Here is a 13,157-nt window from a genome sequence, read left to right as displayed (position 1 = left end):
TTAAATCCAAAGCAGGTTGGGCAACCAACCTTTTAAGTCACTGTGTTCGCATTCAGGGCATCTATAAGTAGGCAGAATCTAGTGTCCAGTTGAAAATATTTCTAACTTCTCTTGTTCTCAAAACCATGATCTAGCACTTCGGTCCTCTTGTGTGGTCTTCTGTCACAGCGGTCCCACTCATTATAGAGCAGTTAATGAAATATTATAGAATGAAAACCAAGACCAGGTATTTCTTAAATTTATTGAAGAACTCTTAGTTGGGAGAAGAAAGATCACAGGCTTAAACAATTGTAAGATAAAAGAACAATTAATTGCAAATAATTACAAAAGTAATTTCTGAAATTTTTTGAGCCACTGCTAAAACAAAATTTTAGTGCATCTCAAAGTTCATGTTTTGTTAAGTGAACATATTAAATTACTGAAGAGCAAAAAAGAGTTACTGTTACACAGTACAAGATCTTAATGTAGTAACTGAGCACAGCCAAATAAACAGCTATAATTATTCCAAGCTGCTTTTGCTATGTATCTGGTATATTAAACAAGAAAGTGGATTACTTTTAACACTGCACAAGTAACCAAAGGTAGCAAATCCAGCAATATTAAAACCGGATATTAAATAGTATTCAAACATTACAACAAAAACAAAATAAGAACCTGTAGAACTACAACTCTACCCTATGAAAGGAATGTACACAGATGGTTAAAAAAAAACCAATAAATAAATAAAGTGACAAGAGTGACTAATTCTGTATCCACATCTTCAGAGCAGGAATACAGTAAATGAGTAAATGCTTAGAGGAGTTTTGCTGAAAATGAGAAAAAATTCATCTCACTTTAGTATAATTTTTCTAAATTCTCACTGAAGCTCTAATTCTCTTGTGCTGGTGACAGGTGGACAGGGTATTTAAATGCCAAGTATTCTCCCTACACCCTGAGTATGGATGCATCAGTTGTTTAAAATTCTGTGGAAAGTTTCCTTAGAAAAACATAAAATTTAAAGTGATATACTGATGGGAAATTGAATATAGTAATTGTGGAAGAATATCAGCTAAATAATTAAGTAGACATTTAAATGAAGAATCAAGGTTAAACTCTGCATTTGGGGAATGTGCACTAATGTCAGCCTTCTAATATCAAAGTCAGATAAGTAAACTATCTTTCACTTTATACATAGTGCATTTATAAGTAAATTCTCTTACCAGCAACATCAAGCCCTTGTTGGAGCAAAATTAAAGTATTAAGATTTGAATTAACTTACAACAAATATCTGAAGGGGAAGTGGAACATTTTTCAAAGTATAAAGATGTTATCACATATATTCACCATGAATCCTCTTAAAGGTTTTATAATGCCATTAAATTATATCAAACATCCAACAGATACTATTTTCTTCTGTGATTTATAAAGGAAACATTCCTTTTGTATAAATCAGAAATATTTTAAATATCAACCTTAACACCAAAATATACATGTAATTTTAACTTGGTTTAGGAAAACATGAAAGAACTGTCACATTTTGGTGTGAACAAGGTTCTGAAAACCCCCTATCAGAGGTCTCATTCACTTTTTTCCACATATCATTTGAAGGTTATGAAACTGGTAAGCGGAGAATTCAGCTCAATGTACATAAAAACTTTAACGGTTCTGAAAAAGATATATTTCATAAGGGCCAAAATGTACAGCACAGCAATATTACAATGTTACAGTAGAAATACATCAAGCCAATTTGTAATAAAATAAGAGAGTTGTCTTCAAAAGAGCTGTTTGACTATAGAGCAACCAAATAGATCTAGAATATCTTTGGAAAAACCACAAAGTGCCTTTAAAGAAAGTTAAGTTTAGACTATACTTAATTAAAAGATACTGCTCTAAACTCAAAATTCTTTTCTCTATATGAGGAAGTTTGACACTTCTTTTCGCACTTGCCAATATTTAATATTTTTAACTCACACTTCTTTTCACATCTGCCAATATTTAATATTTTACTCTATGCCCCTGCACTGAATTGATGTAAGTGTGAAGTTCCACTATTATTATTACCACACATGCTAATACCTAATAACTGGTCTGTCATTTTGTAGTGGTTAAATAAGCAAATGCTGAACTCAGCACAGCTCTAGCAAAATGCAAAGGAAATAAGAATAAGAAAAGTCTCACCTCAGAATGATTACACCATAAACAGAAGTAAACATTTTCAAACACAAAGTTTTACAAAATAATGTATTGTCACTTTGAAAGAAATTCAGAACTCTATTTTGCTGTTGATCAAACCTGTGCATACACTCAAGTTACTAAACACAATTTGATACATACTTGTAAAAATGCATTCTAAACTTAATAACCAATTAATTCATAATTAACAAGAGCAAACATTCCTAGTCCTAACATTTACAAACCCAGTCCAGTGCAGCCACATCTCAAGTTCTGAAAAGCTAAAGGCAGAAACAATTCTGGTTATACAATTCCTGCATTTCTCCACCTTAAAAAATACTTGAAAAAACTTCAGGAAACTTTATATTAAGGCTTGCTGTATTTCTGTATCTTAAATTGAGAAAAATCAAAACCTACAATGTTACCTCAAGTTATTTAAATAGCTTTTGGCATTTTTCTTAAAAAGCAAATCTGAATCTTTCACTATAAAACATTTCTATACCACAATTACTAATTCACATTAATGTAAGTGCCCTTATTCCCTATTCCTTGGCAGGTGCTATGTCTTCTACATTTTGTGCAGCTTTCAGGTCAGTCAATGCTCAGAAAAAAATGAAAATGTAATGGAGCAAAACCAAAGCCCCCACAAAAAGTGATTTCTCCTAGATTACAAAATCCAGTAGTGGAAGAACCAACATTTACACACCCAAATACACACACATCCACAGGACACAGTGGGAGGTGAGAGAGAGTGGTGGTGGGGAGGTGAGAGAGTAGGGGGAGTGGGGGAGGTGAGAGTTGGGGAGAGGGCAGAGAGTGGGGGAGAGGGCAGAGAGTGGGGGAGTGGGCAGAGAGCGGGAGGAGGGGAGAGACAGACAAAAGCAAAACACAACCTTGGTCCTCTATTCATGTCAACTTGCAGTTTCTGGACACAAACTAGTAGGAAATGTAGAGCCCAGAAAGATCATGTCAGAGAACTTGACAAGACGGTGTAGATATGGTGAGGGGGTGGGGGGATCCCAATTTTTCAACCATATTCTTGGTAGAGAGTTTTTTTTTCAAAAATCCAATAAAAACTATTGGCTTCTCTAAATGCATTTCCATATTAATATTAATTTTTAAAATTTCAACATGTTTTATAATTTTTCACTTGTAAGATAAATTGGGAACCCAAAATCGTCAAAAAGAGGAATAAAAATTCTTACTGCACAATCTTTATAGGTGTTTTATTTTAAAGCACCTTTTTAAATCTTAACAGTGGGTTTCTAAAAAGAAAACAGTAAAATAAAAGAGGGAACAAACTGGCAAGGTTAAAGTACTCCTTTACACACACACACACACACACACACAATCACTTTCATGCCAGAATGACTGGCAGCATTGGCAAATAATGTGATCTGATGAAAGGATGGGTCAAACTATCACTTAGTGTTCATAGAAACCTAAAATACTAATGTTTTTGCTAAGAAATTAAATAGTTTGGGGAAATCAAAAAGCTACCAACAGCTGAACTATGAAATATGAAAATGAAACTGACTTTTAAAAACAGGAAAGACCAAAAATCTACTAGAAATTAAAAAAAATCAGCCTCAATTTTATTTTCTGATGTCAGACTAGTTATTAATTAGATGCCATTTGTTTGCAAAGGAGCAAAATGATAACTCTATCACTGGAACCTATCCTCAGCCACTTCAGTGCAGTTTCTAGCAGCACTATTTGGATACAAAAAGAATGTGGTCAGACAATGCCCCTGAAAACCCCATGGTTAGACCTTCCTTCAAATACATGTTCTTAGGGTCTTCACACACTACACACATGTATAGAAGAATAAATGAAGCTAGTATTTTGACAGAGATTACAAAAGTATGAACTATATACACTGAGTGATAACCCAAAGCGCTTAGAAAGCTATATTTACTTGCCTCCCAACTGACTGACAATGTTAATATTCACTATTCAAATTTTATCCTAAACATCTTTATTGGCTTGTTCCCCTCCCCAAACAAATACTAAAATATACTGGTTTGGGGTTTGCTCTATGCATTTTCCAAGAGCCAATCAAACAGCGACTTGCATCTCTCCTCACTGGAAGCTTTTTCCATCACTTCATAGTACTGAAGCACAGCCTGCAGGAGGTCTCCCACTTTCCATCCTTTCTCTTGTAATTGTTTTGAAAGCTAAGAACGAAAGAAAGATGTGTCAAACATTAACCAAAAACAATTTTATAACAAAGCTTTTATTTTTAGCTGAAACTAAGAATCCTGCTGTTTACAATTAAATAGTTTCCTAGTTATAACAAGGTCTTCCCCTCTAAACCGCTACCCCTTTACCCAAATTAAACATTTTCCCTTCTTCCCCTATATAAACACATCTCCTCCGGAGAATGACACTTTGGGATCGCTGGAGACAAAGCTCCACAAACCTCACCAAGCAAATAGTCTGTGTGGGAGTGCAGAGACTGAGTTTCTACAGGAAATTCTTCACCTAACTAAATACAACTGCCACACCCTCAATTAGAACATAAAATAATAAAGACAACGTCAAGCTCAATAAACGGATGTGGATTTTCCTTCCACAACATATAGTATGTTATTTTTCTGGAATACACACTCTAGCCTCAATGATGACATGGCTTTCTAAGTTAAAAAATGTTAATGTTTCAACATACATACATACATACATACATAAATACAGGTTTAAATAAATCCTGTTGTCCCACTCATGACATGCCTTCGTTCACTTCTTTTTCTACTAAGTTCTGTAAAAGCTCTTAAGTTTTGAAAGATCTGTAAGTTAAATTCTGAAAAACTAATTTGTGTTAACATATATATGCTTAACCTTTTTAAAAACAGCTTTATTGAGATAAAACTCACATAACATACAATTCACCCAAAGTGTCTTAGTCAATGGTTTTTAGTATGTTCTCCAAGTTGAATGCAACCATCACCACAATTAGAATATTTCTACCACACCAAAAGGAAACTTCCAATAAAGAAAATTATGCAACAAAAACCTTAAGACTGTAAACTGAAAATCTTGACTAATAAGGTATTTCGCACATAGTAAGCATCTTGTTTAAACTTTTATCGACTTTTAATTATGACAGCTTCTCATATGAATGAAACTGGATTATCAGAGAAAGATATATTAGGTACAATTATGAATCAATTAAATACAGAGAATAATTCAACTTTTTCATAGGAACACACACAATGCTTATTAATAGCATCTACCTTTGAGAGCTTAGTGTTATGCCAGGCATTAGACTAAGCATTTTTTTAACATTATATTTAATCCTCATAAACCCCTGTAAGGTAGATTCTATATTCATTTGCATAGCGCAGTTAGGGGCAATGAGACAGACTGGTGAACCTGCCTCTGGTTACCCTGCTAGAAAGAGGCAGAGCTGATGTCTGAACCCAAACTGTTGGATACTACAGCCTAAGCATTTAACCACTCTGCCATCACCAGGCATCTTGTTAGACCAACCACATGACAAGAACATCATCTACTGTTAAATGTATACTAACCCTCTATAAGGTAGGTACTTACTAGCATAAACTCCTTATTTGCAGAGTCATGAAAATAAAGTTCTGTAACTTCAGCCTCAGAGGCAATGAGCCATTGAAGAATAATCCTTAGCTGGGGGTCTACCGTGCATGGCTCCATGTCAATATTCGTAATTAGCAGTGTCTTTCCATCTTGCCCCAAACCTAATATTTAAATGTAAACAATGTAAAGTAAAACTCATCAATTTAACTCTCAATACTCTGGTTGTCAAGTAGATACAAATATTTTCCCTTCCTTAGGATTCTAATAAATGGTGAAAAAACATCCATCTTTTTCTAACCACACCATAACCTCAACTAAAACTTTTAAAGGGCAAAATAATGTAAAACAAAGGAACAACTTTGATCATTTATTGATTGCAAAAATGTAAAACACCATTTTAACGTAATGAATTCAAGTTCTATAAATACCATAATTTGATATAAATTATGACCAATGGGTTACAGAGAAAATAGAACTATAAAGCTATCATCACAATAAAAATTAAAATGAGGCTGGGTATGGTGGCTCAGGCCTATAATCCCAGCACTCTGGGAGGCCGAGGTGGGCAGATCACTTGAGGCCAAGAGTTCAAGACCAGCCTGCCCAACATGGTGAAACCCCATCACTACTAAATATACAAAATCCAGCCAGGTATGGTGGCACATGCCTGTAGTCCCAGGTACTCAGGAGGCTGTGGCACAAGAATCACTGGAACCCAGGAGACAGGGGTTGCAGTGATCCGAAATTGTACCACTGCACTCCAGCCTGGGTAACGGAGCAAGACTGTCTCAAAAAACAAAAATCTCAAATAAAGAAGAGCAGCAACATTTGTGCAGCACATATTCCATCCTAAGTATTGTTCTAAGCTCTTTATATGTACAAACTCCTTTAATCCTCACAACCACTCTATGACGTAGAAACTATTATCGTATCCATCCTACAGGTGAGAGATCTGAGGCAATGAGAGCCCCAGAGTCCTCCAGTGGGGAAGTGGCTGAGCCAGGACATTTACACAGGCAGTCTAGCTCCATGCTCTTAATCACTCATTCTTCAGACAAAACTGGGAGGAAATGCCATATGCAACCACTTAACCCAAAGCCAGATCAGGGAATTTTCTGGTATACTCCAAGTATCAAGATTATCTCTAATTTATTTTCTTTTTTTATGGTACTTTTGTTTTCATCACAAAGAGAGATCCATCTCTGTTGATGGAATAATGACTTGTGGGCCAATATCATGCATTTAACATTCCTGCTGCTTAATGACACCTGAGCAATACGGAGTGCTGAGACCAGGACCCCTCCACCCCTTAACACACACCACAAGAGGTGAGCACCAGGGCATGCTGGCAGACATCATGCCAATATGTACCAGTAATGGAAAGACTGCTGACAGATGTCTGATTCTCTGCTACAGTTTGCAGGCCATTCTAGACCACTATTAATTATTTTCAGGATTTGTGTTGGTCCCTAATTTTTAATTTAAAAGATTTGGTCCACATTACTCTCTAAAAATAAATGTATTGTCTTTTCCCTCCCCTCTCTCAAACACTCTCAATCAAAAATAGGTTTGGTACACCACGGTACAAGGCATGGTCTCTGGGCCTTTTTGCAATCCTGCGGAGTTCAGGGGGCTGGAAGCTAAGTCACCCCACTGCTTCTCTGCACTGCTGGTGTTTTCTCAGTTCAGGACTCCTGGTTGCCTGGCCTACAAGAACCTTCAAACAGCTCTCTCTTTAGAGAAGCCACTAACAATTAATGAAAAGGGGAGGGACTGACATCCTGCAACTACAAATTTTTTTTTTAAAAGAAGTTTGTTGCCTTAGGATTTCCATAATTTTGAGTCTTTCTATAAATCCAGACCAATCTATCTCCTAATTTACCAATCTCTAACAAATTTAAAGTTGGCTGTAACTTTCTATATAATGAGAAATACCTATAATCTCAAAAGCTCAGTAATGACATATCAACATATAATTAATCTCCTGTTTCTACCTACTCACAAAAGAAATCCTTAACAGCCTGGTTAGTGCCAAAAGTAATCTTTTTCAAAATAAATTTCATATTTATATTAACTTGTATCTTTTTTCTTAATCATTCCTCAGTAAAGCTAGTTAAGCAATTGCTAGTTCATTAGAGAATACTTACCACATGCATTTGTAGCCTTTAGAATAACTGTTCACAGGTGTTACTTGAGAAAAGGCATAGAACTTTTATAAACAAAGTCAACACTTTTTTATTGAACAAGAATGAAACAAGTATTGCAGTAGGGGATATCAATATCAAATATCAATAACACTAAAAATATTGCCCCATCTCGACTTTGTATCTGATGAGAAAAACTGACTTCTAGAAGCCCTATATAAAGAATGTCGACTTACAGAGACATTAAAACTAAAAAAATAATAATCTTAAGTCTGAAGATTGCAGCTTAAAAATTGGGATGTGACTTCCCTAAACAAGGTGTTAAACTTATTGAAAATTCAGGTGTCATAAAGTAAATTTCGGGAAATTCTTTTTAGCTATTTTCTGTTTGCCTGCTTCTAGAGAAGCAATTTTTAAAACATCACTAGTTCAAAAACAAGTATCTCAAAGAGTACAAATACTTTTATAAGTGCCACTTTATAGAAGACATTATTGGTATTTTCAAAATTAAGAAAAAATTAGACTTTTAGAAAAAAATTCAACAACCATCTGAATATAATGAAAACTCAGCTTCAAAGTAAAGTTTCTAAATTCACTCAGATGAATAAACTCAGATATTTTAACATATGAATTAAGGATTACAAACCATGATCCAAAACTGTGGCCAATGATATCTAGTACTGACATACTTGGAACTATGTTCATTAAGGAAGGATCTGAATATTTTCTTTAAATATGTATATGTGTGAGTGAAGCACTGGAACTGGGGGAGGGAAGAAGAATTAACTTAGAAATATCTTTTAAACAAGATAAGTAAAAATATTACTGACTCACCTAAGTTTGACATGAAACCCTAGTTCTACAAGTTACCAGTTTGGAAGGAAAATAATATGCCATAGTTAAAATAAATTATCTTATGAGTAAGAATTTTAGCTTTTATATTTTGAAAATAATTATGTGGAGAGATTATAATTAATTTATCTCAAATAATCAAATAATTCTCATGAAGTATTCCTTTCTTTTTTCTTTTCTTTTCTTTTTTTTTTTTTTTTTTTTTGAGTCAGAGTCTCTGGCTCTGTCACCCAGGCTGGAGTGCAGTGGCATGATCTCAGTTCACTGGAACCTCTGCCTCCCAGATTCAAGCGAATCCTGTGCCTCAGCCTCTCGAATAGCTGGGATGACAGGCACCCACCACCATGCCCAGCTAATTTTTGTATTTTCAGTAGAGATGGGGTTTCACCATGTTGGCCAGGCCGGTCTTGAACTCCTGGCCTCAAACAATCCACCCACCTCAGCCATCCAAAATGCTGGGAATATAGGCGTGAGCCACCGTGCCTGCCCAGTATTTCTTTACACCAATGACAATTTCATTAGTGTAGCAATCAAATAAAACTACTCAGCGAAGGATCTAGAAGTGGACAAACAAAATTATTTCAAAAATACCCTGATTTATAATGTTTTACACAAATAACCTAGAGCCTATCTGACAAAAATGCATAAAGACTCTTCTAGGAAACCTTATACAAAAGACATGCCAACACTTTGAAAAACAAATCAAATTACCTTCTACTTCATCCTCATGCTCTTCATCTTTATCATCTGGTCCATCACTTATGAATAAAATAGCAGAAGTAGTTACAAAAAAAACTTTAATTAATAATGGTATCAAAACAAATTCTTAAAAATGTGGTAATGAATGTTACAATATGACATGTGACATTTAGAAAGGGGAGAAATGACAATTAAAAAAGGAAGCTTTGCTTCTCACATCATTTCATGTTAAAATCTGAATTGCAAATGATCCCTAAAGTTATTAAAACCAAGAAATCCTACCTTACCATGATATATATAAGTGCCATGTAATTTCATAATATTATTCAATTTAAAATCATTTAAAGTTGAAATAGTCTACGAAATTTAATGTAGCATTTGAATCTCACAAAATGCCAGGAATAATTTGTTAATGGTTTAGCTGATGCAATTTATATATTTTTTAATACAGTAAAAACACTTTTTACTTATACTTTTCTTATACATAAAATAAAATCACATACAAAAAAAACATAACAAAAAAACCCAACAGAAATCCTGTAGGAAGCAAGCTCTTTTGAATGAAATAATTGGTAGAATGAAAAATAGCAAGCAGAGCAACACATGCATAACAGTGACACATTTTGCAATTAGATGTCAGTCATATCTTAGCATAGTTGAATTTTTTCATTAGATGTGAATTCATCAAGCAGAATCATGTCAAAATACAGGAGAAAAGCAGGTTGATATATACTGGCATTGTAACCCACATTCTTTGAAGAAAATGACATCATGCATTAGTGGTGACAGACTCATCAGTTTTTAAGTTTCTAGACTGGACCAACCTGTCTGATGTTGGAAAGGATAAATTGTCCTCATACAAATCTCCTTCTAAACCAAGACTGCTCCAGCTACTGCTGTTACCATTACTGCCAGAGGAAGAAAAGAACAGAGCTGAACTAGAAAATGAATAGTAGAAAAGACCTTTGTTTTCCTTGGAACAGCTTCTGTCCTTGATAACTGCAGATGTTCTGAAGCTGTCACAATGAAGGGGAACATCCAGAGTGGAGAGAGACCATCACTGCTACTCTAAACGGGGCCTGACAAGTTCAGAGATTTGGGAGTTTTTTCTTTCTTCTCAATAGATCATGAAAATTATCTAAACTTGTATTTTACAGATTAACAGAATGGCTTTTAGGACAGCAAATGAACGCATGAATTAATAAGTTTCACAGGAAAGTTAATGTCTTAAGACCAATCTTGAACTCTAATTTGTGAAATGCCAATACCTTTCAATTTGGATAAAGTTAAAAAAAAAAACAGGTTAACATTCTCTCAGGTCTTTTTTTTTTTTTTTTTTTTTTTTTTTTGAGACGGAGTCGCGCTCTGTCCCCAGGCTGGAGTGCAGTGGCCGGATCTCAGCTCACTGCAAGCTCCGCCTCCCGGGTTTACGCCATTCTCCTGCCTCAGCCTCCCGAGTAGCTGGGACTACAGGCGCCCGCCACGTCGCCCGGCTAGCTTTTTGTATTTTTTAGTAGAGACGGGGTTTCACCGTGTTAGCCAGCCAGGATGGTCTCGATCTCCTGACCTCGTGATCCGCCCGTCTTGGCCTCCCAAAGTGCTGGGATTACAGGCTTGAGCCACCGCGCCCGGCCTCTCTCAGGTCTTTAGATAGTGCAAAGCAGTGACAGGTTTGGGTGAGGGGATGTCGGGGGAGATGGGACGGAAGGCTCTAAGACATAGTCCCAAACAGACCTTTTCTAACTATTTGGGCAAAACATGTTTCAGATTTTAAAATACTATTATGTCAATGATCTTCGTTTCATATATTATGTATAATTCAGTATGTATAATTCACCTCCAAGTAGGTGGCAAATAACAAACATTTTCTTCAGAATACAGCTAGAATAGCCAAGACTAAATCAAGCATTACACTTGTCTAGTTGGTCAGTCACAAATACCACATACAGATAACGTCTTATACTACCTAATCAACTGAAGAAGAAAGCAACTATTTTCTAAAACTGCAGCAAAGCAATTTTTTTAAAAAGCAACCATGTTCAGAAATAAAATTAAATTCAAATTTTCAGATTAAAACCCTCAGCATGCAATTTAAAAATTCTAATCATTTCTAATTATTAAACATTAGTAAGCACATTAGTTGGCAGTGATAAGCAGCTATTTTTCCCAATATTAGGCTAGGCAATTATAAAAAGTAATATTTATACAAACCAAAATTTTGGTTCTAAAAAAGTAAACATAAAATCATTTCATGTACATCAGTAAATGTTGATATGGTTACCAAAAAAAGGTGATTACTTCAAGTTCTAAAAAACTTCCAAGCAATCTCAAATAATTTGCATAGTTATATTCACTCTAACATGATCAAACTGTCACAAATCATAATGTATTAGAGAGTAAAAATTAAAACTGAGCAGGGTCTTTTTAACATATGTTCAAACAAATATAGCTCTATTATAAAACTGTTCAAACCCATGTAGTTCATTGTCAGATAAACTAAAAATAAGAAAATATACAAATAAAGAATGGACAGACAGCTGTGAGCCAAGGAGAAAAAGAAAATTAGTCATCTCAAACACACTCTTTCTATTAATAGAAAGATTATAGCAAAGAAAAAAATATATAAAATTTTACCCATCATAACGATTCTTCCACTTAATAATAAAAATCCATCACCTACCTATTACATAAATATTAAAACAAAAACAGCTAAACGAAGTAAAGACCAAAAATTCAAATTCTCTCTAATCTTATCCCCCTTCCTCTTTGTGCCTCCAAATGGGTATTTGAAGTCATTCTTCATAAAATGCCACTTCTAACTAGATGACTGTATACATTTTTCATCTAACCAGGACACTTTTTTAAATGAAAGGCCTCACCATTAATAATTACAACAGAACAGCAGAAGTAAGCCAAACTATCCTAAGTGGGAAGTATGATCACCCTGTATTAACCCAACATTAAAAAAATTTCTTAAGAGTTTTCCTGCTTCACTCTTGAAACACTACCCTGCTTCCATCATTTTCTTTTATGTCTTTTCATATTTCCTATGTCTAGCACAGGAGTACTCCAGCCAGTGGTATAAGTACTGCAGTGGTCCAGTACCTGCTTATCAAGCATGCAGATTCTCAGGACCCTCCACTGACTTCATAAATCTTCATCTCTGGAGGTGAGACCCTGGAAACTGTATATGCAACAAGCATACCACCAATCCTGGATGAGCCCCGTGATCTTTTTCTCTGTGCCAGAACCTTAATACCATGCAGCATTACATTAAGTCACGTTACAACTGTGGTCAATGGAAACACAGGTCTTTTTCTGACAAAATGCCATTAAGCCAGGTTTGCTCCCCACTTAAGTTCAAATATTAATCATTAATTTTCTGAGCTTAAATGCATTTATCCATGTTAAACATAATTATTTTAACCTCAGCCTGATTTGGTCTTTTTAACCTTTGTTCTGTTCATGGGATTCTTTTTTCAGCCTGTGTTGAATCACCCACAAATGGGTATTCCACATCATTAATAAATAATGCTAAGGAGGACAGAACTAAGGACAGAAACTGGTAAGATGATTCCTTTTTTCTCATCAAATTAGATAACATTCAGCACAGAGTTGTTCAACTGACTACAAGTCCTCTTAATGCTGCTAGCCTCTACCCACACCTCAGTCTCCCATTTTAACGCCAGGATTTCCTGTCAACACTGTCAACCCCACTGAAATCCTAGAAGCCTGTGTTTCTCAAAATGAGAGAAGAAA

The 13,157-nt window shown here is 35.1% G+C and overlaps 1 protein-coding gene across 4 annotated transcripts in view; it reads right to left on the bottom strand.

The window, feature by feature from the left end:
• Positions 1 to 222: 222 nt before the first annotated feature.
• The window catches only part of AKAP11 (A-kinase anchoring protein 11), a 52,056-nt gene continuing 39,121 nt past the window's right edge, over positions 223 to 13,157 (bottom strand). For 2 of the 4 annotated variants that reach the window (XM_015120979.3, XM_001091086.5), the window contains exons 9-12: positions 10,223 to 10,306; positions 9,411 to 9,457; positions 5,704 to 5,864; positions 223 to 4,328 (exon numbers count right to left, since the gene is read on the bottom strand). In XM_015120979.3, the coding sequence (XP_014976465.3) occupies positions 4,188 to 4,328; positions 5,704 to 5,864; positions 9,411 to 9,457; positions 10,223 to 10,306 (433 nt within the window). In that variant the 3' untranslated portion in view covers positions 223 to 4,187. The remainder of the gene's footprint in view (positions 4,329 to 5,703; positions 5,865 to 9,410; positions 9,458 to 10,222; positions 10,307 to 13,157) is intronic. The other 2 variants (XM_077974413.1, XM_015120980.3) reach the window with 1 other exon arrangement.

This window comes from Macaca mulatta, chromosome 17 (assembly GCF_049350105.2).
Source record: "Macaca mulatta isolate MMU2019108-1 chromosome 17, T2T-MMU8v2.0, whole genome shotgun sequence".
Lineage (NCBI taxonomy): Eukaryota > Metazoa > Chordata > Mammalia > Primates > Cercopithecidae > Macaca > Macaca mulatta.
Note: the sequence above shows the minus strand (reverse complement) of the source record. Positions and strands in the feature narration are given on the sequence as shown.